General features: G+C 35.6%; 1 protein-coding gene across 9 annotated transcripts in view; it reads left to right on the top strand.

Moving 5' to 3' along the window:
- USP3 (ubiquitin specific peptidase 3) overlaps window positions 1-20564 on the top strand; it is a 114216-nt gene that overhangs the window by 27051 nt on the left and 66601 nt on the right. For 8 of the 9 annotated variants that reach the window (XM_045449467.1, XM_045449466.1, XM_045449472.1 and 5 more), the window contains 2 exons: window positions 4718-4778; window positions 8409-8540. In XM_045449467.1, the coding sequence (XP_045305423.1) occupies window positions 4718-4778; window positions 8409-8540 (193 nt within the window). Of the gene's footprint in view, window positions 1-4717; window positions 4779-5890; window positions 6009-8408; window positions 8541-20564 lie in introns of those variants that run through there. The other variant, XM_045449474.1, reaches the window with a different exon arrangement.

The raw sequence follows: 20564 nt of genomic DNA, 5'->3' as shown, positions 1-20564 counted from the left end.
GTTTTCTGCCTTTCTTTATCTGTTGATAAAGGAGCACACTACCATTCCTTTTGCAAAAGTAGTTAAGAAATAAAATCGTTTTGGTCATAGATCACTTGGATGCCTTCCCTCTGCCTGTGTGCCCTATTAGTTCTCACCTCCTGGTTTCCAGGAGAGTTAAAACTTTGGGGCTTTTAGGAAGAAGATCTGGCATGAGCATGTTTTAGAGGCTGGTGTTCCTTCACCCCTCTCAGCATATGTGTTATAGCTTCTACCTTCTGGAGACTGGCTCTAGCCAGGAGAAGATCAAGACTCTACCTCCAAAAAGGCCCTTTTGCCAAACTGTAGAGTTTGTGGCTGAGGTGAGAACAGGGCCAGAGGAAGGTTGTGATGCCATAGTTGAAGGAGGAGAGTAGAGGGAGCCTAGTTAGTACCAACCTCTGAGCTGAGATGCCCAAGCTTAGCTTACAGTTGGAAGAATCCAAATAAATTGGAAAGATTGGTGAAAGAAAGAGTAACTTTGAGGACATTTTATAATCTGAGTAAAGGCAAAACTCCATTTATGAGATCCAGTGACTCTGTCGTGGCCAAGTGTAACTGAGAAATACACCACCTGACTTCCTTGCCTTGATATCACCTTTAAGTATAATTAGGTGTAAGAAAAAGAGCTCTAATAAGTTCTTAGATTTATCTTTTTAAACTTCTACAAGTTTCTATCCTTATAACTATTTCTGTCAAGTTCTAGCATTTAAGATTTAAAAAAATAAAACCTCTTCAGTTTAATATTTTTATTTTTCACTGAATAGATAGTATGAATATTCATAGCTTAAAAACATTTTTATTGACTCTGTGGGGTTGTGTTTTTTAAAAAAAACATATATATATATGTATATATATGGTCGACCCTTGATCAACACAGGTTTGAACTATGTGGGTCTACTTATATGTGGATTTTTTCAGTAAATATAGTGTAGTACTGTAAATGTGCTTTCTCTTATGATTTTCTTAATATTTTCTTTAGCTTACTCTTATATAACATACAAAATATATGTTAATGGACTGTTAATGTTATCACTAACACTTACAGTCAACTATAGGCTATTAGTAGTTAAGTTTTTGGGGAGTCAAAAGTTATATATGGATTTTTGACTGTGTGGGGTTGGGACCCTAAACCCTCCCTGCATTGTTCAAGGGTCAACTGTATATTATTTCAGTTACATTATGGTTCATCTAGCATTTTATAGAAGAGCTTGGGAAACTTCTAGTACTGTTTCCATGGAAAATATGTTCATCCTACAGATAAACTTTTGAAACTCATCTGCCTATAAATTGAGACTACCTTTTATAATAAGATAGTGCCCCTTAAGGTGATAAATAATTTTAAAATTATTTGTAGTGTTCTTTTATTCATGCTACGTCTTGTTCTCAACAACAATTGAAAGTTAGTTTAATGTACCCCTACGATGGGGTACATTAAAGGTTCCTTGTTTGGGAGTGCCTGGGTGACTCAGTCAGTTAAATGTCCGACTTCGGCTCACGCTATGATCTCATGGCTCGTGAGTTTGAACCCCATGTTGAGCTCTGCTGACAGCTCAGAGCCTGGAGCCTGCTTTGGATTCTGTGTCTCCTCTCTCTGCTCCTCCCCTGCTCATGCTCTCTCTCTCTTTCTCTTTGTCTTTGTCTCTATCAAAAAGAAATGAACATAAAATTTTTTTTAAAAAAGGTTTTTAATTTGGATAAGGTATGTATAAATGGTGACTGTTCCCCAACACAGTGCCATTAAGTGGCTTCAGAATGTCTCATCATACCCTATTCTCTATAGTTTTTTAGCTTTCAGATATTTTTTTGGTGTTAAAGTATTAAGCCCTCAGAAAGCACTGTCATTTAAATAGCCAAGACCAACCTTCTTACTGTAAATATTCATGTTAGAAGAAGTCAGGTTTCTTAACTTAGGAAGTGAAGTCTTTTTTGAGTTTTATTAAAAGGCACAGTCACTTTTTGCAGTATTTCTGAAAGTCAATACTTTATTTTCTTTTATTCTCTTTCTTCATCCCTGTGTAACATACCTGTTCATTTACCTACTTATTTATTTTATTGAGGTACAATTCACATAACAAAAGTAACCATTTTAAAGTGAAAAATTCAGTGGCATTTAGTACATCTACAGCCATGACCTCTATCTAGTTCTGAGACATTTTCATCATCTTAAAATAAACTCTGTACCCATTAAGTAGTTACTCCCATTTCTTTTTGCCCTAGCCTCAGGGCAAAATTTGCTATTTTAAAATTTGATATTGGGAAATTAAAAAGCTAATAAAACTTTTTGAGTTAATTGAGATGTTATAACACAAGATGTAGAATATGTTGTTCTAAATTCAACAGCATGCAGAAATGCATTTAATATGCTGACAGTGGAGAAATTAGTTTATAAAGTTGTATGTGCTGTGTGTATATTTCCAACTATAAGGAGGAAAAAGGAATACTTCGTAGAAAACACACCAAAGTGATAGTGATATTACTCTAGATTTTTTTCTCATTTAAAAGAGGAAAAAAAGTTTCCATAATTAAAATGAAAACAAACTCTAGATAGTTAAAAACTTGGGCCTAAACTTACTGTTGTAACATAATTACTTATTTCAGGTTCATACTAAACTTCAACAGCTCCCCCCACCCCGATTGAGTTGTGTGTTTGTTAGTATTTAATAAGAGAAAAAGATTTGCTGGAGGAACAAAGTTATAGTATTCATGGTTTTTCAGTCCTCCAGTTATATCTCAAACCATGAATACCTGTTTTGAGTAAGCTGTGTTCTAATTTATTTTCCTTTAAAAAATATATACTTTAGAACTTTCTTTTCAAACTATAAAAACATCATATTCCTGCTGATATAAATCAAATACCATGGGGGTGTACAAATGAAAAGCTAACAGTCTCCCCTCAAATATAGTCTTCTCATGTACCTGCCTATAATAATTGCTGTTAGTAGTTTGGCTAGAATTTTTCATGGCCTTTTGGTCATGTGGCTTACATGCCACGTATAATAAAATTGGACCCAATCAAGTAAAAACCTCAAATGCCTTCAGGATGGCCCTGGCAGTTACTGTAAAGGTGTGAATGCATTAAGGAAAGGTAGGAACCTTGCCTGCTGGAAGGAAATTTTACCACACAAAGCTTTCATATTCAAAAAAGGTTAGAGCCCTGTGCTGGCCAGACAAGCAGAATCCCTTGGGCAGTGTATCACTGTGCTTTCCTATTCCTTGCCCACCTCTTCCCTCCCATACAAATATAGAATGAATGTATGTCAGAGATTTATTTAACTCATTAATGAAGGAAACAGCAGGATGATAAAGCTGATTCTAAGAGCATTTGAGGAATTGAGTGCATGTAGATATTGAAGAAAGAACATTGAAATAAATTGTTAAACTTGATGTAAAATTGGTTAATGTCCTATATAGTAGTAAAACCATTACTTTTGGAGTGTGCTGGACAGATACATCTCAAAAATCTACCTGTTTACCTCTAACTTCATAGAATTTGGGTCCTAATCAACAATAAACAGTAGTCAAACAGTAGTACTATAATTAAAATCTTTGGGAGGACCTCTTAATGCTTCATTACATGTTGAAAAGGCCAATGGTTCTTGATTAACCTCATTTCAAGTTTTGGTCAGTTTTTCTTACCAGCCAGAAAGGCCTGTTGTAATGTGTAAGGCAAGAATAGTACAGTAAGGACCAGGATTTGGAGGAGCTTAAATTAGGAAATTTGAACTTTCAACAGATGTTTATTGAGTACACACTGTGTGCCAGGCAATGGACTTATTATACTCCTGAGTGTGTGGTTGTGCCATGGTGCCCCTCCCATACCCCCAGGAGGTGGACTTATGGTTCTCAAGGGGTTGTATTACGGAGTCACCTGAGAAGCTACTTTTCTCAAAATACACGTGTTCTTTGTCCTCTTTCCCCACCCCAATGTAGATGTCTTTGCCTGAGTAAAACATAGGAGTTTTGAAATAGCTTTGCACGTGATTTTTGTGTCTCTTCTTTTTGAAAATCATTGTTATGTTTATTGGGCTTTTTTTTTTTAATTGAATAGGTAAACAGTAGGCAAAATTATAAGCAGTATTTTAAAAGTTTTCATGCTTTTTTTGCCTGTCCCATCCTTATAATACTTAAACTAAAATAATGTCCTGATTTACCCTCAGCAAGAATTCTATGCAGTTGTCCTATTTAGAATTGAATTTCATGCAACCAAGACATTCATCTGGGAAGAGCTGGGTTTAGTCTTCCTAATTGTATCTTTAGGCTTTGTCTCTAAGTAAACTGAAAGAATTGTCATTTATATTAGTATATAATCTGCCTGGCAAAGACATGTGATTAAAAAATTAGACTTAAAAAATGTTTTTAAGAGAAAATAGACTGTCATTAGCTTGTTGGAGACTGGTAAAAGTGAATAAGTAATAAAGGAAAAATGTATATGTTCTTAACTTGTGATTGAACTGTTTGAGTCAACAATTAAAATGAGCAGCTGCTGTAGACATGCATTTCAGTTCTTTTCAGTGTAACTTTAATTAGGCAGCCATTCTGTGTACATGCACTCACAAAGCAAGGATTTAGGATTTCAGTACACCTAAGCAGCCATGGAATTTATAACTTAATCACAGGATATGATATTACAGATTAGGGGAGAAACTGGGAAATAACATGATACAATTGGTATATTGTGTATTTTTCTTTTTATTAGTGTGCCGGTCCAACAAAAGCCCCTGGGTCTGTTTGACTTGTTCAAGTGTCCACTGTGGAAGGTAGGTGACATACTTATTACCTCACTACCCTACTTGATTTTTTCAATTTGCCTTTAAGCTTTATGTCAAAGTTTTATTGATTTGGATTATCAACACCATTGCTTAATCATAGTCTGTAATTTCCCTGTATGGCTTCCCTCTCCTAATATAGTCTATTTGCTCAGTGATAAAACTGAGAAAAATCTAGGGGGAAAAACCTTTGTATTGATACTCAGAAGAATTAATTTGATGATCAGATAATCTAGTAATATTTGATTAAAAAGATGAAATGAGAGAACTTCAAAATCTTTAAATAAAAGTTTACCTTATGGTTGTTTCTTAAACCTTTTAATAGGGTAAATTCAAGCATACACAAAAGTAGAGAGATAATATAATTGAACCCCATTACTTTCATCACCCAATTTCAACAGCTGTCAATACGTTGCCTGTCTTATTTCTTCTATTCCCTATACCATGCCCGGCTTTACTAACTTTTGAATCAAATTCCAGTTATCACATCATTCTTCTGAAAACAAAATAACAAAATGTTTAGAGATAAAGAGTTCCCTTTATTACAGATAAAGGAATCCCCTTGAAAATGATCTCACTGTGGAGTTCATTATTAATTCGTGTCTAAGATGTACCGTTTCATTGTTCCATTAATACATTTTTTGTTTTATAAAAAACTCCCACCCCCACCCCACCCCCCCAATTCTGGTTCAAGCCTAGCTTTTCCTCCCCATTCTTGGCTTCAAAATGATGTTACTTAAATACTTTGATAACTCTTTTCTTCAAACTCAAATAAATACCAACCTTTGTGTTCTTTTACCTTGGCAGTAGCACATTTATTCCTATTGCTCTCTTAACTTAGAAAATGCACTTTGAATTTACTTAGAATGGGAAATCATACTGTCACACAGGTCGAAATATACTTTGTATTTATTAGGACTATTTCCCCATTGTTATTTTTAAATCTTCATTGCATGAAGAAAGCATCTATGTTCAGTTCACTTTTGATTTTTTACATTTTGAGTCGTGGAATTGAGTATTTTTTCCATGTACACTTAAAAGTACGTTTGGAAAATGTTAACTGCATATCTTAATTGTGGCTGTTGTGGTTTTGAAATCTCTAGGATTTGGGGAACCTGAAAATACTTTGTACAGATAACATTTTTTTTAAAAAAAGAAGAAAAGTACAAGCACTTAAATTCTGCACTTGAAGAGACAGATTCCTCTCCTAGATTTTGAGAGGTGAGAATTATAATGCACTAAAATTTATGTAGTTCTGTTCTCCAGTTGTCTCATAGTGCTCTACGACCTAAATCTTGAAGGTCATATGCCAGCAAAAAGACCTAACAAACTCGCAAAAATTAGAGAGATTAATATTCTTAATAGCAAGCAACAAACAATTCTTTTAAGTAGGTTTTGGAAAAACAAAATGAAAAATTTCTAGACTCTGCAGGTAGTCTATTTCTAATTACAAGCAGTCTTGAATTTAGAAATTTTACATAGTTTTGGAGAAATATGATTAAATAGATTAAACAGATAATGAGAGTAGCTTGTGTTTGGTTTTTCATTTTACATAGCTGATTGGTTAATTTTCTTTTATGTAATCCTGGGTATTGATTGCCAAGGGTTCTGATTTTCAGTAATTTTAGGCCAGCTGTCTGCAGAAAGTCTTAAATTGAATATTCCTTCAACTAGAAAACATAGTTTGTCAGTAGCATATTTGATTTATGTAATTTAGTTGGCCTTCACGACATCATCCTGTTTATTTTTCAAATTTTTGTGATTGTTAGAAGTCTGTGATATATACATTGATGCTTTTCCTTCTTAGACCAAATTGTCCAGTTAAAATCTAATCTAAATGAGGGAAATACTTGTTTTTATGTTATTCATCTTATACGTAACTGTTAACTTCTGAGTGATATATTTCAATATTACCCAAAACATTGCTAATCTTAATGTCAGCAGTAATACACTTCCTACTTTTCAGTGATGTTTTACAGTAACCATTGAAACCTCTAGTACATTGAAAGACTATAGTGTGGTGGCTAAGTGAAGTATACGTACTATGTACAGAAGACCAGTTTTCAAAGACTTAAAGTAATGCCTTATTATCATCATTCCGTACTGCTTTTTCTTTGATTTGGAAGGTGCTCATTATAAATAGTAGTTGTGTTTCTCATAGGGCAGTATAAATTATATAAGCATAGGAAATTGAGGTAATTAGATGTTGAACCTATATGATGCCTTGGAATTTAAATATTGGGTGTTTCTTGACCTATGCAACGTATGTGCGTAATATGACCACTTTCTAAGCACAGAGATTAAGTAACTCGTCTAAGTTCACGATGTCTAGCATGTGACAAGGTTACTTTTGAAGCCAGGAAGTCTAGTTTTTGAGCTTATACTCTTAATCATTATTTTATTTTAAAATTGCTTTAAACCTTTGTGGACAGAGGACTCATATACACACAAGTTTTGGTTATGTTTACTATGATGAAAAAAACGGGAAAAAAAAACATCAAAGTTTAAGGTGAGGTTGTAGTGCCTCTGATGCTTCCAGCTTTCCTAGGGTAGAGGCTGGACCTGAAGTTCATCCTCCCTATTTACCCCAACTGTCCTACTTTCCCCAAGGTGAGTGTTGCTCCTAGTATAATTGAGATGCCTCATGACAAAATGTTACTTTAATTCTCTGAGTATGTTTATTTTGGTACCATTTAAACAACATTTGTTTTGACTGAGTTTTCAATTAGGCCTTGCCTTCTGTAAATCGACTACTGTCTAGAGACTGGGAAGTTTTGTTTTATAAGGTCTTCACAGTACTGGTCAGTTACAACATAGTACAATATTTAGGTGGAGGTTGAGAGGAATTTGGGTGTACACCATACGCATTATTTCAGTTTCATTCTGCCTTCTGTAATACATTGATTTATTAAATCTGAGTTGGAAAGTATTAGGAGATTTTTATGAATATAGTTGACCTTTGATTGTCTTTGTTCATGTAAAGAAATAAGTTTATGTAGGTTTAAGATGATTTGTACTTTCTGTTGTTTCCAAACAAACATGTTTCCATATGAGTGGAACTAATTATTTAGGCATTTGAATACAAGATCTGAAGCCAAATTGATGAGAAAGAGACAGAAGATGATCTTGTTTCCATATCTAACTTTCACCTTTTATATTAAGCAGCAGTCCAGGCATAACCTATGGTCCTTTGGGAAGTGGTTGAGTGATTTAGTTTACAGAGTTCACCTTTGAGAACAACCTGAGTTGGGGGGTAGCAGTCTGAGAAAAGCTTAAAAAAAGAAAAGAGCTACAGCAAAAGCATTAGCAAAGGGGTTGATAAGTGATAATGTCAATGGTATTGAAACTGATTTGCATAGATGATGCTTTTCCTTGCCTCACCCTAATCTGTGTATAATTAAAAGTTGACTGTCATGTTTGATTGTAAAAAAGCATATTTTAAGCACTCAGCTTAATAAATCACTATCCAATTGAATGCTTTTATAGGACTGAGTACTCTTAAAAGGAGGAATTCTTTCTCATTCTAGTTTGATTATCATCTGATTTTATTGTCATCTGCTACTATTTTAACTTCCAAAGTAATATTTGGGTTAAAATGAATTTTTATTTGGTTTTTATAAGGTATGTGAATGGCCATGCAAAAAAACATTATGAAGATGCACAAGTACCCTTAGCTAATCATAAGAAATCAGAAAAGCAAGATAAACCTCAGCACACAGTGTGTATGGATTGCAGTAGCTACAGTACATACTGGTAAGTATTAGTATTTTCTGGAAATGATATTCCTTACTCAGTGTGCAAATGTTGTCTCATTTTCCTTGCTCTCACCTCTTCCCCGTCAATCTCTAAACCAGTGCTGCTGCCATTACCTCCTTTTTGTTCTGTTAGGACTCATAGGGGATTGGAGCCTTTAGGAATGCCTGTCCTTATTCATTCAGTTTTTACTCTGCATTGTTCCCTTCGACTTCTGGGCCTCCTTCTCTTTCCCACCCCCTCTGTTCCTTGTTCATCTCAGTAAACTGCAGGGCAATGAAAAGCATTTGTTTGTGGTTCTTTATAATTCTTTTTCTTGTTTTGTTTTTAATTGAGGAATATTATGATACAAACTTCTGTTAAAAACAAACAAACAAACCAAAAAAAAAAAACAACCAAGCGTATGCTTTTACTGTCTGGGTAACATTTTGTTATGTAATCTTAAAAATGTAACTTCTTTTTAAAAAAACTGTTCTGACACTCTCTCTTCTCCCAGCACAGATCCATTCTCTTCTCCTCTGTAGATAAATGTTAAGGATTTCATGTGTAGCCTTTCAGGCTGTTTTTTGTTTTGTTTTGTTTTGTTTTGTTTTGTTTTGTTTTGTTTTGTAAATATCACATCCTTTAAAATATTAGAGTCCCTGTTCTCTCTTTGTAATATAGTATACATATATGTTTCATACAAATGGCAATGAAAGTATCGATTTTTGTGACTACTTAGAACTAGGTTATTTAGTTTACAGTAATGTTTAACAATTCATATCCATTTGTTATACTCAGAAGGTCACTGTTTTTGCAGTTTTAACTTCAGTGTTAAGCAAATGTTTTTCGTTGACTAGTAAATTATGATGAATAATTCTTTACTTGTTTTAATCAGTTTACTCTCAATTCAAAAGGTTTTTGACATTGAAGGTGGGGAAAAGCCATCTGAAGGATCCCTTTGGAGATTTTTTTTTTGGCCATACAGCCCTTGAATGTCACATGAAAGCAGTACTGGGCGCGGATGGGGATTTAAAGTCTAAATACCACTTTTGATTCACACTCTACTGAAGTTTTGTGCTAATCTTTTCTATATCATCCTTAGTTGGTTATTGTATTGTAGAAAAATGTCCATTAAAAGGAGGAAAGAATGGCTTCCCATCTTTAAAATTTTTACAGCTTGAACATTATTAAATTGTGGCTATTGAATAAATATCTTAAGATTTAGTCATTTAGACTACTACTGTTTCGGTGGAAGATGTCCAGACCTGGAAGAGAGAGAAGCTGGAGGTAGATAAAAATAAAAAGTTTCAATAAAAATAAAAATCTTGCCGAGATTTTGACACATGGGCTAGTGCTCAGTTTATTGCTATTTGCTGTCGTAAAACACTGCTTCCTATGAAAGTTAAGCATTAGCCAGGCTTTTAAAGCGTTCTTATTAGTTTTTCCTCTTTTCCTTCAGGACACTTACATACTAGAATGAGGTAGCTACCTAATTGACAGAACCATGTTTCTTTAAGACTATTTCTTTTAGTGAGTGGAAATTAAGATCATTCTTTAGGTATAATCTCACAATCATTGTTGTGAGTCAGATCAATCTATACATACCAGATATTGAAAACACACATTTTTCTTCATTTTCATTTAGCAGTGTGCATGAAATGTTAAATGGGGAAGTTTGGAAATACAATTCAATCTCTGTGTGCTATGTAAAAAGTTTGCAGTGGGTTTTCTTGCAGCTGGTAAGATTATGAGGAAACAGTAACTCTTTGAGGAAATTTAAAAAATGATCATAATGGAGTGGAATTAATATTCATAGGTCTATTTAAAAATATGTTGTATACTTCAGTGTCTTTATTTGTAAAAATACATTTGAGACTTTATGAATTTTGAAGGAATGCCTTTATTAACCAGAATTGCAATTTGATTTGTTTTATGTTGGTATAATATGCTAAAGTACGTGTGGTTTCATGGCTGAATTGGAATTAAATGGCAGATGTTTAAAAAAAAAATTTTTTTTAATGTTATTTACTTTTGAGAGAGAGAGACACGAGCGTGAGTTGAGGAGGGGCAGAGAGAGAGAAGGAGACACAGAATCTGAAGCAGGCTCCAGGCTCTGAACTGTCAGCACAGAGCCCAACACAGGGCTTGAACTCACGAACCATGAGATCATGACCTGAGCTGAAGTCGGACACTTAACTGACTGAGCCACCCAGGTGCCCCTTAAATGGCAGATTTTGGGGAATATACACCATGGCAGAGCCTTCTTGGCCAATTGCCAGTCTTTTGTGTGAAGTTATACAGAGCTGCAAGTGTATGGACGCTCAGAGCTTCTGAAATGTAGGAAGGGAACTGCATCTGGTCACATTACTGTATCATTTGGGGGTTTAAAAACAAAATGCCAGGGACTCACCCTGTAGCAGGATTACATTGATGCCTTAAAAGAAATCTGTGATAGTTGCAAACTGAGAAAGCTGTACTCTCAATTAAGTTTCCTCATACCTCAGTGTGATTAAGAAAGAAATGAAAAAGGATTTCTTCTTTCTGTATGAATGTGTGTGTGTTATTTTCTAGTACACTTCAGTAATTTCACTTCAGTTTATAAATTTTCCTTGCCCATAAGTTTCTTGTGGTTAGACTCAATGATTTGCTTCGTTGGTAAAATATTGGTGCATTAGTTTTAACTTTATTATTATTACCGTGGTCAAAATCTTTTTACTGTAGTTAATGTTAAAGTTCCTTTTCCATGTGCTCTGTACTCTAAAGAAGTTGAAACATGCTCTTGAGAAACATGCCATATCTTTATTTCCCCTTTCTAAGAGTCCCTGCCCTGTCTTATCTTTGCATATCCTTCAGTGAAGTTAACCACTGAACTCTCCCCAGTCCCTCCTCCCAGCTTCTAGTGTAGCTAGATGTAATCGCTCCTAAACTCATAGTTCTTGGGATACTTGTAATTTCCTGCTGTGCATTAGGTTATTTGTAAATGTCCTTGGTGACTGCAGGAACCATATGTCAGATCATCTCTTCCGCGCTACTCAGTGTACGATGCAGAGAGGGCAGTATATGTTTGAAGGTTTGTATTTTGTTACATATCTTCCAAAAATGGGGAAGGTTACATCACATCTATAATATCATGTCCTTTGGTCATTTTGGAGGACTGAATAGCCATGGAAAATCTTTCTCCAAGAAGACCTAAATCATGGCAAGTGTGAGCTATTTTATTTACCTCCCAAGAGGGACACCTTGCTACAGCTCCCTTCACTTCTCACATAAACAGGACATCCGGAAGAAGTTCATATCATCCAAACAGAACAACATAAAATGGGTCACTGTTTCCAAAGAGGGAAAGCGACACCAAAAGGAGTAATTTTGATTTGACACAGACCTACTCATTTAGGAGATCAGTCAGCTAAACTGAGCTTTGAAGTCAAGTGAAGATTTCTATAAAAATGAAACTCTCCCCCAAAATGAAAATCACTCCCACGAGGGCTAGTGTTCACTTTTATTATTTAAGTAATTTATTTTTTCCTCACACCCCATCTTCTCTCTCCAGTCAGTAAAAATGGAATTGTATGTGGTATATGTTCTTTTATCACAAAGAAACTAAGATTAAAATTAGGAACTTTGATTTCTTATGTAGATATTTGGAGTTAATAGTTTTTAAATACTGAACAAATAGCTTTTGACATCTGACATAGTCTTGCCGATTCCGATCCTTATCAACAGTAACTGAATTTCTGAGGATACAAAAATGTAAAAGGAATATTAAAACTAAATTACTAGAATTTTTCTTTTCTGGCAGGTAATGTTTTAAGGCACTCTTTCACGCAAGGAAATATTATGAAATGTTAAGCAATTCATTTGTTTAGAAAAAAGACTTGTATTTCAGATTTTAAACACCTGTAACAAATAGTTTTAACTAAAACTAGTAAAAATAAAGCTCTTATTTGTGGACTTAAATTGATACCGAATTGTTCTCAAAGAAAATTGTGATTGACTATTAAAAAGGAGAACATCTTGTGACTATCTTTATAAACAATTTTAGTACAAATTTTCAGTGATGTAAAGATTAGACAACAGGAAGAGTTTTGTTTATTTAAAAACAGCATTTCGAAGTTTATTTATTTATTTATTTTAATATGAAATACATTGTCAAATTGGTTTCCATACAACACCCAGTGCTCATCCCAACAGGTGCCCTCCTCAATACCCCTCACTCACCCTCCCCTCCCTCCCACCCCCCATCAACCCTCAGATTGTTTTCAGTTTTTAAGAGTCTCTGATGTTTTGGCTCCCTCCCTCTCTAACCTTTTTTTTTTTTTCCCCCTTCCCCTCCCCCATGGTCTTCTGTTAAGTTTCTCAGGATCCACATAGGAGTGAAAACATACGGTATCTGTCTTTCTCTTTATGGCTTATTTCAGTTAGCATAACACTCTCCAATTCCATCCATGTTGCTACAAAAGGCCGTATTTCATTCTTTCTCATTGCTGTGTAGTATTCCATTGTGTCTATAGTCATTTTGAAGTTTAAAAAGAACTTTTTTAATAGAGGTGTTCTGAAAACATAAAGGGCTCTTTCCTAATAAACTAGTACTTGTTTGCTTTTAACAAAGGATATAGATTTTCTCTGCAGGTATTGTTCTAATTTTCCAAAATTGGCCTATTCGGTGGCAATACATTAGAATTTAATAAAAGAATTTAAAAATAAGCTTGCTATGTAAATGAGTTCTTTTGAGTTTTAACTTTTCTTGGTTTGAAAAGATGAAGTCACTGGATTACGAGCTTTTTTTTTTTTTTTTTCTGTATCCATATCTAGTATTTATAATAAAACCAGAGATCAAATTTGCCTCCAAATATCACAATACTATACAAGGGAATGAAAAGGAATTTAAAATTTATTGCAGGATCCCCTACTGCCCTTTTTGAGGGGTACTTTTTGCATAGAAGTTTTTGTTTTATTTTGAGGGGATTTTTTGGTATTAGTATTATACACAACTTACCGTTTAAAGATCACTTTGTAGGGGCACCTGGGTGGCTCAGTCGATTAACTATCCAACTCTTGATTTCAGCTCAGTTCATGATCTCACACTTCATGAGTCTGAGCTCCATAGCAGGCTCTGCGTTGACTGTTGCCTGCTTGAGATTCTCTCTCCCTCTCTCTCTGCCCCCTCCCCTGCTCGTACATGTGCGTGTGCATGCGCGCTCTCTTTCTCTAAAAATAGCATTAAAAAAAAATCACTTTATAGCTGTAGGTTAAAAGATTGTTTCTTTACTGTTGCATAAAAAGTCAGGTTCATTTGTATGATGGTTGCTTCTTGTTTCCGATTGGTGGAGAGTCGTTTGGCTTGGGAGTATTTTCTTAGTTCTTCAAGGATGCGATACGGATCTTTGTAACTTTAATAGCACTTAATAGGAATGGAAAAACAACCTTAGAGTTTTAAAGTTAAGAAAGAGAAAGTTTTCTCTGTTTTGGGTGTGATATATGTGCCATAAAATATGGTAGCATTTGAGCAATTAAAAGTGGCTAGTATAGGGGCACCTGGATGGCTCAGTACGTTAAGCGTCCAACTTCAGCTCAGGTCACGATCTCATGGCTCATGAGTTTGAGCCCCGCATTGGGCTCTGTGTGGACAGCTCAGAGCCTGGAGCCTGCTTCAGATTCTGTGTCTCCCTCTCTCTCTGTCCCTCTCCTGCTCTGTCTCTCTCTCTCTCTGTGTCTCTGTCTCAAGAATAAATAAACATTAAAAAATATATAAAAATTAAAAGTGGCTAGTACAGGGCACCTGGGTGGCTCAGTGGGTTAAGCGTCCAACTTTTGATTTTGACTCAGGTCTTGATCTCACATTTTGTGAGATAGAGCCCCACATCAAGCTTTATGCTGACAGTGCAGAGCCTGCTTAGGATTCTCTCACTTTCCTTCTGCTCCTCCCCTGCTCTCACGCATGTGTGCATTCTCTCTCTCAAAAATAAATAAACTTGGGGCGCCTGGGTGGCTCAGTCGGCTAAGCGGCCGACTTCGGCTCAGGTCATGATCTCGCGGTCCGTGGGTTCGAGCCCCGCGTCAGGCTCTGCTGACCGCTCAGAGCCTGGAGCCTGTTTCCGATTCTGTGTCTCCCTCTCTCTCTGCCCCTCCCCCGTTCATGATCTGTCTCTCTCTGTCTCAAAAATAAATAAACGTTAAAAAAAATTTAAAAAAAATAAACTTAAAAAAAAGTAGCCAGTGAGACTGAGGAATGTTTTGTTTTGTTTTATTTTAATTAATATAATTTTAAATCACCACATGTGGCTGGCAGCTATTATCTTGGACAGTTCATCCTCAAACTATTACAATTTAACATTGATATATTTTAATGTTATAAATCTTTCAAAGCATTTAGACAGAAATCTGACAGAAACTCCAAAAAGAAAATAAGTCAGTTTCACAAATTAAAATAGTTGCAGATGATTAAAACTTAAAGCAAATATAACCCAGCAAGATGTACCAAAAAGAAAAATTATATAATTAGTTAATTTCATGTGAAGTGTGCGGACATATTCATTATTTGTATCAATGTATTTCATAAAGAACCCCCAGTTGTTATATCATTACAAGCAAAAATACATTTATAAATAGCCATTTCTGAATTTAAAAATCCTAATAACATTGAAACAAAAGGAAATTATTAAAATATCACAGTCTTCTAAAAACTAAAGAAAAAAAGGAAGCATCATGTACGAAAGCCATTTCCATTAAATCAGAAACAAGACAGAAATACCTTTTATAATCATTTACATGCAGGGTGCCAGGGTAGCTCAGTCCTTTGAACATCCGACTTCAGCTCAGGTCATGATCTCGCAGTCCTGTGAGTTCAAACCCCACTTGGACTCAACTGCTGTCACCTGAGAGCTCTGTCCTTGTCTCTCTCTGCCCCTCCCCCTCTCATTCTCTCTCTCTCTCTCTCTCTCTCTCTCTCTCTCTCTCTCTCTCTCTCACACACACACACACACACACACAAATTTTAAAAAACCGTTAAAAAATGAAAAAAAAAAAAAAAAAAAACAGGGCACCTGAGTGCCTCAGTCGGTTTATCATCCAACTTCAGCTCAGGTCATGATCTTAAGATTCCTGAGTTCAAGCCCCATGTTGGACTCTGTGCTGATGGCTCAGAGCCTGGAGCCTGCTTCGGATTCTGTGTCTCCCTCTCTCTCTGCACTGTACCCCCCCCCATCCCCCACTGCCTGTGTGCACGTGCTCTCTCTCTCTCTCTCTCAAAAATAAATAAATATTTAAAAATCACTTACATGATTGTCAGTATTATTTAGCATTGTTTTGGCAGTTCTAGCCTTTGAAGTAAGACAGTAAGTAAATGAGATAATTAGTATTAATATTGGAAAACGGGAAAATTTTTTTTGTTTTCAAATTACATAATAGAATGCCCAGAAAATTCATGGAAACTTTAGTAGAAAACAACTAGAATTAGTTAAGAAATTTTGAAATGGTGATATATCATATACAAATAATAATAGCTTCATTAGCAGTTATCAATCAAAAATGGAAATACCCAGGGACAGCTGGGTGACTCAGTTAGTTTTGGCACAGGTCATGATCTCATGGTTCGTAGGTTCAAGCCCCGCAGCCGGCTCTGCACTGGCAGTGTGGAGCCTTCTTGTCTCTCCTTCTCTCTCTGTCCCTCCCCCATTTGTGCTGTCTCTGTCTCTCTCAAAATAAATAAATAAACTTTAAAAAAAAAAAAAGGAAATAATCAAAGAAACAAACAAAACCCCAGCGTAATGGCAAAAACTATAAACTATATGTAGGAATAAACGTATTAAAGACACAAAGCAAAGACATAGATCCTTTGTGAATAAAATTCAGTGTTATAAGCAGTCCTTTCCTCCCCAAATTTTTACCTTCAAAATTTTTACTTGAGAGTCTAATTTGCATAATGATTTTCTGTTTAAAAAAAATTTTTTTTTCAACGTTTTTATTTATTTTTGGGACAGAGAGAGACAGAGCATGAACAGGGGAGGGGCAGAGAGAGAGGGAGACACAGAATCGGAAACAGGCTCCAGGCTCTGAGCCATCAGCCCAGAGCCTGACAAGGGGCTCGAACTCACAGACAGCGAGATCGTGACCTGGCTGAAGTCGGACGCTTAACCGACTGCGCCACCCAGGCACCCCTGCATAATGATTTTCAAACATAATGTGAACAGGAGTGTCTGGGTGCCTCAGTTGTTTGAGTGTCTGACTTTGGCTCAGGTCATGATCTCACGTGAGTTTGAGCCCTGCATTGGGCTCTGTGCTGACAGCTGAGAGCCCGGAGCCTGCTTCAGATCTCAGATCCTGTCTCCACACCCCCATACCCCCTCCCCCCCTTCCCTTGCTTACGCTCTCTCTCTCTTTCTCAAAAATAAATAAACATTAAAAAATAAAAACAATGTGAACAGCATCCAGAAAAAATCATAAGAGCAGATGTGTTGCTCTTATTCAGTAAATATCCATTGAGAACCTACTCTGTGCTAGGAACCTAGTTTTTTTAGTGCCAGCAGTCACCAAAATAATGCCCTTGAGGGGATGAAAGAAAATAAAGGACTTCTATTAAATGTTTTTATTGGGGTTCCTGGGTGGCTCAGTTGATCATCGGACTCTTGATTTTGGCTCAGGTCATGATCTCACAGTTTGTGGATTTGAGCCCTGAGTTGGGCTCCGTGTTGATGGGCTCTCTCCCTCTCTCTCTGCCCCTTCCTCATTCATTTGCATGTTCTCTCTTTCTCTCTCAAAAATAAATAAACTTTTTAAAAAAAGTTTATTAGGGGCTCCTGGGTGGCTTGGTCGGTTAGGTGTCCGACTTCGGCTCAGGTCATGATCTCACGGTCCGTGAGTTCGAGCCCCGCCTCGGGCTCTGTGCTGACAGCTCAGAGCCTGGAGCCTGTTTCAGATTCTGTGTCTCCCTCTCTCTCTGCCCCTCCCCTGTTCATGCTCTGTCTCTCTCTGTCTCAAAAATAAATAAACGTTAAAAAAAATTTTTTTTTTAAAGTTTATTAAAAAAAAAAAGCTCTGGCCAGCATTTCATATACCTGCTGCTGGTAGTCTTTAGATTAAGTGGTCATGTGTCATGAACTGTACACAGAATGTCTTGAATCAGAGCTTCGTGTGTGGAGTCCTCACCCTTGTTCACCTTTAGCATTTTGCAGTTTATTGCAGTCTGCTTAGTTACATGGATTTACTTAGTTTTTCCAAGTCAACCCTCATCACATGATACACTATTTAAATGATTTTTACCAAATGGGGCACCTGGCTGGCTCAATTGGTAGAGCATGCAACTCTTGATCTCAGGATTGTGAGTTTGAGCCCCACATTGGGTGTGGAGACTACTTACAATAAAAAAATAATACAAGAGATTTTTACCAAATAAGCCCTTTAAGATAATAATGCAAATACTAGTGAACAAGAAAAGGGAAAGCTAACAGACTTTCCCACTCTGAGCTCATCAAACACGGGAGAAGATAAAAATATTGGCTATCTAATAAAAACACAGACTAATCAGATCCGATAAGTTTGGACAGAAAGCTTAAGCTATAAGAAGTATGAATTTGTATCTATTATCATTGATGTCAAATTTCACCCTGTGTATATTAAACTTTGAGATATTAATCATAGTGTGAAGATATCATGAATAACAGGACATTTTCAAATAGTTTATTTTACCTCCAGCTTATTTTAAGATGTTTCTTTTTTATATTATGCACATTAATTTAGGTTTACTTACATATATGTGATTTCTTAATACAAACATATAAATATATTGGGGGTAGTTTTGTGGTTTACTTTTTAACTTGATTAGGTGCCTGATGAAACTAATTTGGAGATTTCTTCTTAATAGATGAGGGTTTTGCCTTTTAGAATTAGAGGGGGCATGTAGTGCAGGAGTGAAAATAGGGAAGAAAGAAGTGTTTCTAAAGTTAGAATTGGGGCGCCTGGGTGGCTCAGTCGGTTAAGCGTCCACCTTCGGCTCAGGTCGTGATCTCGCAGTTCGTGAGTTCAAGCCCCGCGTCGGGCTCTGTGCTGACAGCTCAGAGCTTGGAGCCTGTTTCAGGTTCTGTGTCTCCCTCTCTCTCTCTCTGACCCTCCCCTGTTCATGGCTCTGTCTCTGTCTCAAAAATAAATAAACGTTAAAATAAAAAAAAAATTTTTTTTTTAAGTTAGAATTAAAAAAAAAAAAAAGCCAGGGAAAGAAAGCACATACAGAGATGACCAAAAGTGAGGAATATTTTTGTCATTAAACAAGTGAATGGTGCTACATGGAAGATATTAAAGAAAGGTAAGGGAGTTGATATATATGGGATGAAAGCTTAAATCTAAATGCAAAGCGTGTAATACTGAAGTGAAAGGGAAGATTGGGAGGGAAAGGTGAGAGAGAAGAGAATGAAGGTAAGGCTAACATTGTGGGACCATCAAATACTATAGCTTAATTTGGCTGTAGTTATCTGTGGATTTGAAAGTCACTGTATAAGGGGGTGGGTGGGGTGGGAAAGATCATACCAGAGGAAATAACCAAAGTAGAGAATAGAATGTTAGTTGAAATAGAGGAGAAAAAAGATCGATTTGGGGGGGATTTTATAAACAGAAAAGTAGAAAGGATTAGATATGATTAGATGTTAGAAATTAGAAATAAATGAAAATCTAAAAGTATACACATAAGGAATCAATGTAATCAAGAAATTGGACAGTTTTATTTTGCTCTTTATTAGAGTAAGCAGAATGTGAAATAAACCTCTGATTTTATCCATTTTTTACTTCCCTAATTATATAGTAGTATAAATAACATATTTTTTATGAAAATTTAGCTGCTACTTGTATATTCTTTCAGTGCAAGGTAGTAAAGTTAATTATTATCTTAACATCAGTGTACATGTAATTCCATACTATATGCTTAATTTCTTTATTAACTATTGGCTTAAAGTAATTTGAAACTATTTAGAGATCATTTTTGGCTGAGGGAATTTGGATTTGAGAAGAGTCTTTACGTAGCCAAGATGATAGTGTGGTTTGTCTCAAGGTTAGAAATAAAGAAAGATACCAATCTCCTTCCTGCCTTGTTTTTTTATATCCTATTTCTTTATCTAACATCACTAATATGTTGCCTGATATGATTTCTAAGTGTTATTTTTTATCTTTAATGCTCAAGTTACTTACATTGTCTTAAAAGGTTCCTTTTTCTAAATACAAAAGTGGACCTTTTCCTTATCTGACAAATAGTCTATTAGAAGTAGAACTCATAGCCATCTTTGTACTTTCTTGGAAGTTCTTCTCTAAGCCTGAAATAGTCATGTGATGCTTTGATGAATTAAAAAAAAAGAAAAAAAGAAGTAGAGCTTATATTTACTTGAAAAATCACCTAAAATCACTAAATAAGAACTTTCTTAATTGTAAATTTAATAACCTAAAAATTGGTCGTGTAATATTGGTGGTTCTTGACTTGTGTTTGTTACATACTTGAAGTCCTATGTGTATGAGGAGATGCTGAACCCTGGCCCTCTTCGAGAGAAGTACGAATCAAGTTAGTTACCTGAACTCTGACCAGCTTCCTCCTTTCACAGTTTCTCAGTGACAGCAGTATAGAAAGAAGAAAAAGAGGAATACAACTCTTTATAGTATTATTTCAACTACATTTTGTGAGCCAGGTGTATGTTCACCTTATGACATTTAACCATATTTTATAACATTTATTTCAAAATGGGAAAAGCATTCCGAGTTTCAGAGGACCAATCTACAAGCTTTTGAAACCCATCCTACAAGTTAAGTACTTTTTTGTACTTCTTTTTCTGACATAATCTTCTTGAAGGGAAAACCGAGGAGAGTGGCTGTTTTGTTTTTGTTTTTGTTTTTGTTTTTAGGTGTTTGAGGTGAGTATAATTCTGACCGATTGGCTTCAACACAGTTGTAAACCAGAAGAGATGTTTAAATTTTATTTTTTTTAATATATTTTTTCATGTTTATTTATTTATTTATTTATTTATTTTTATTTTTTTTTTTTAATTTTTTTATTTTTTCAACGTTTATTTA

This window comes from Leopardus geoffroyi, chromosome B3 (genome assembly GCF_018350155.1).
Source record: "Leopardus geoffroyi isolate Oge1 chromosome B3, O.geoffroyi_Oge1_pat1.0, whole genome shotgun sequence".
NCBI lineage: Eukaryota > Metazoa > Chordata > Mammalia > Carnivora > Felidae > Leopardus > Leopardus geoffroyi.
The sequence above is the reverse complement of the archived record's forward strand: the minus strand, read 5'-3'. Positions and strand labels throughout refer to the sequence as shown.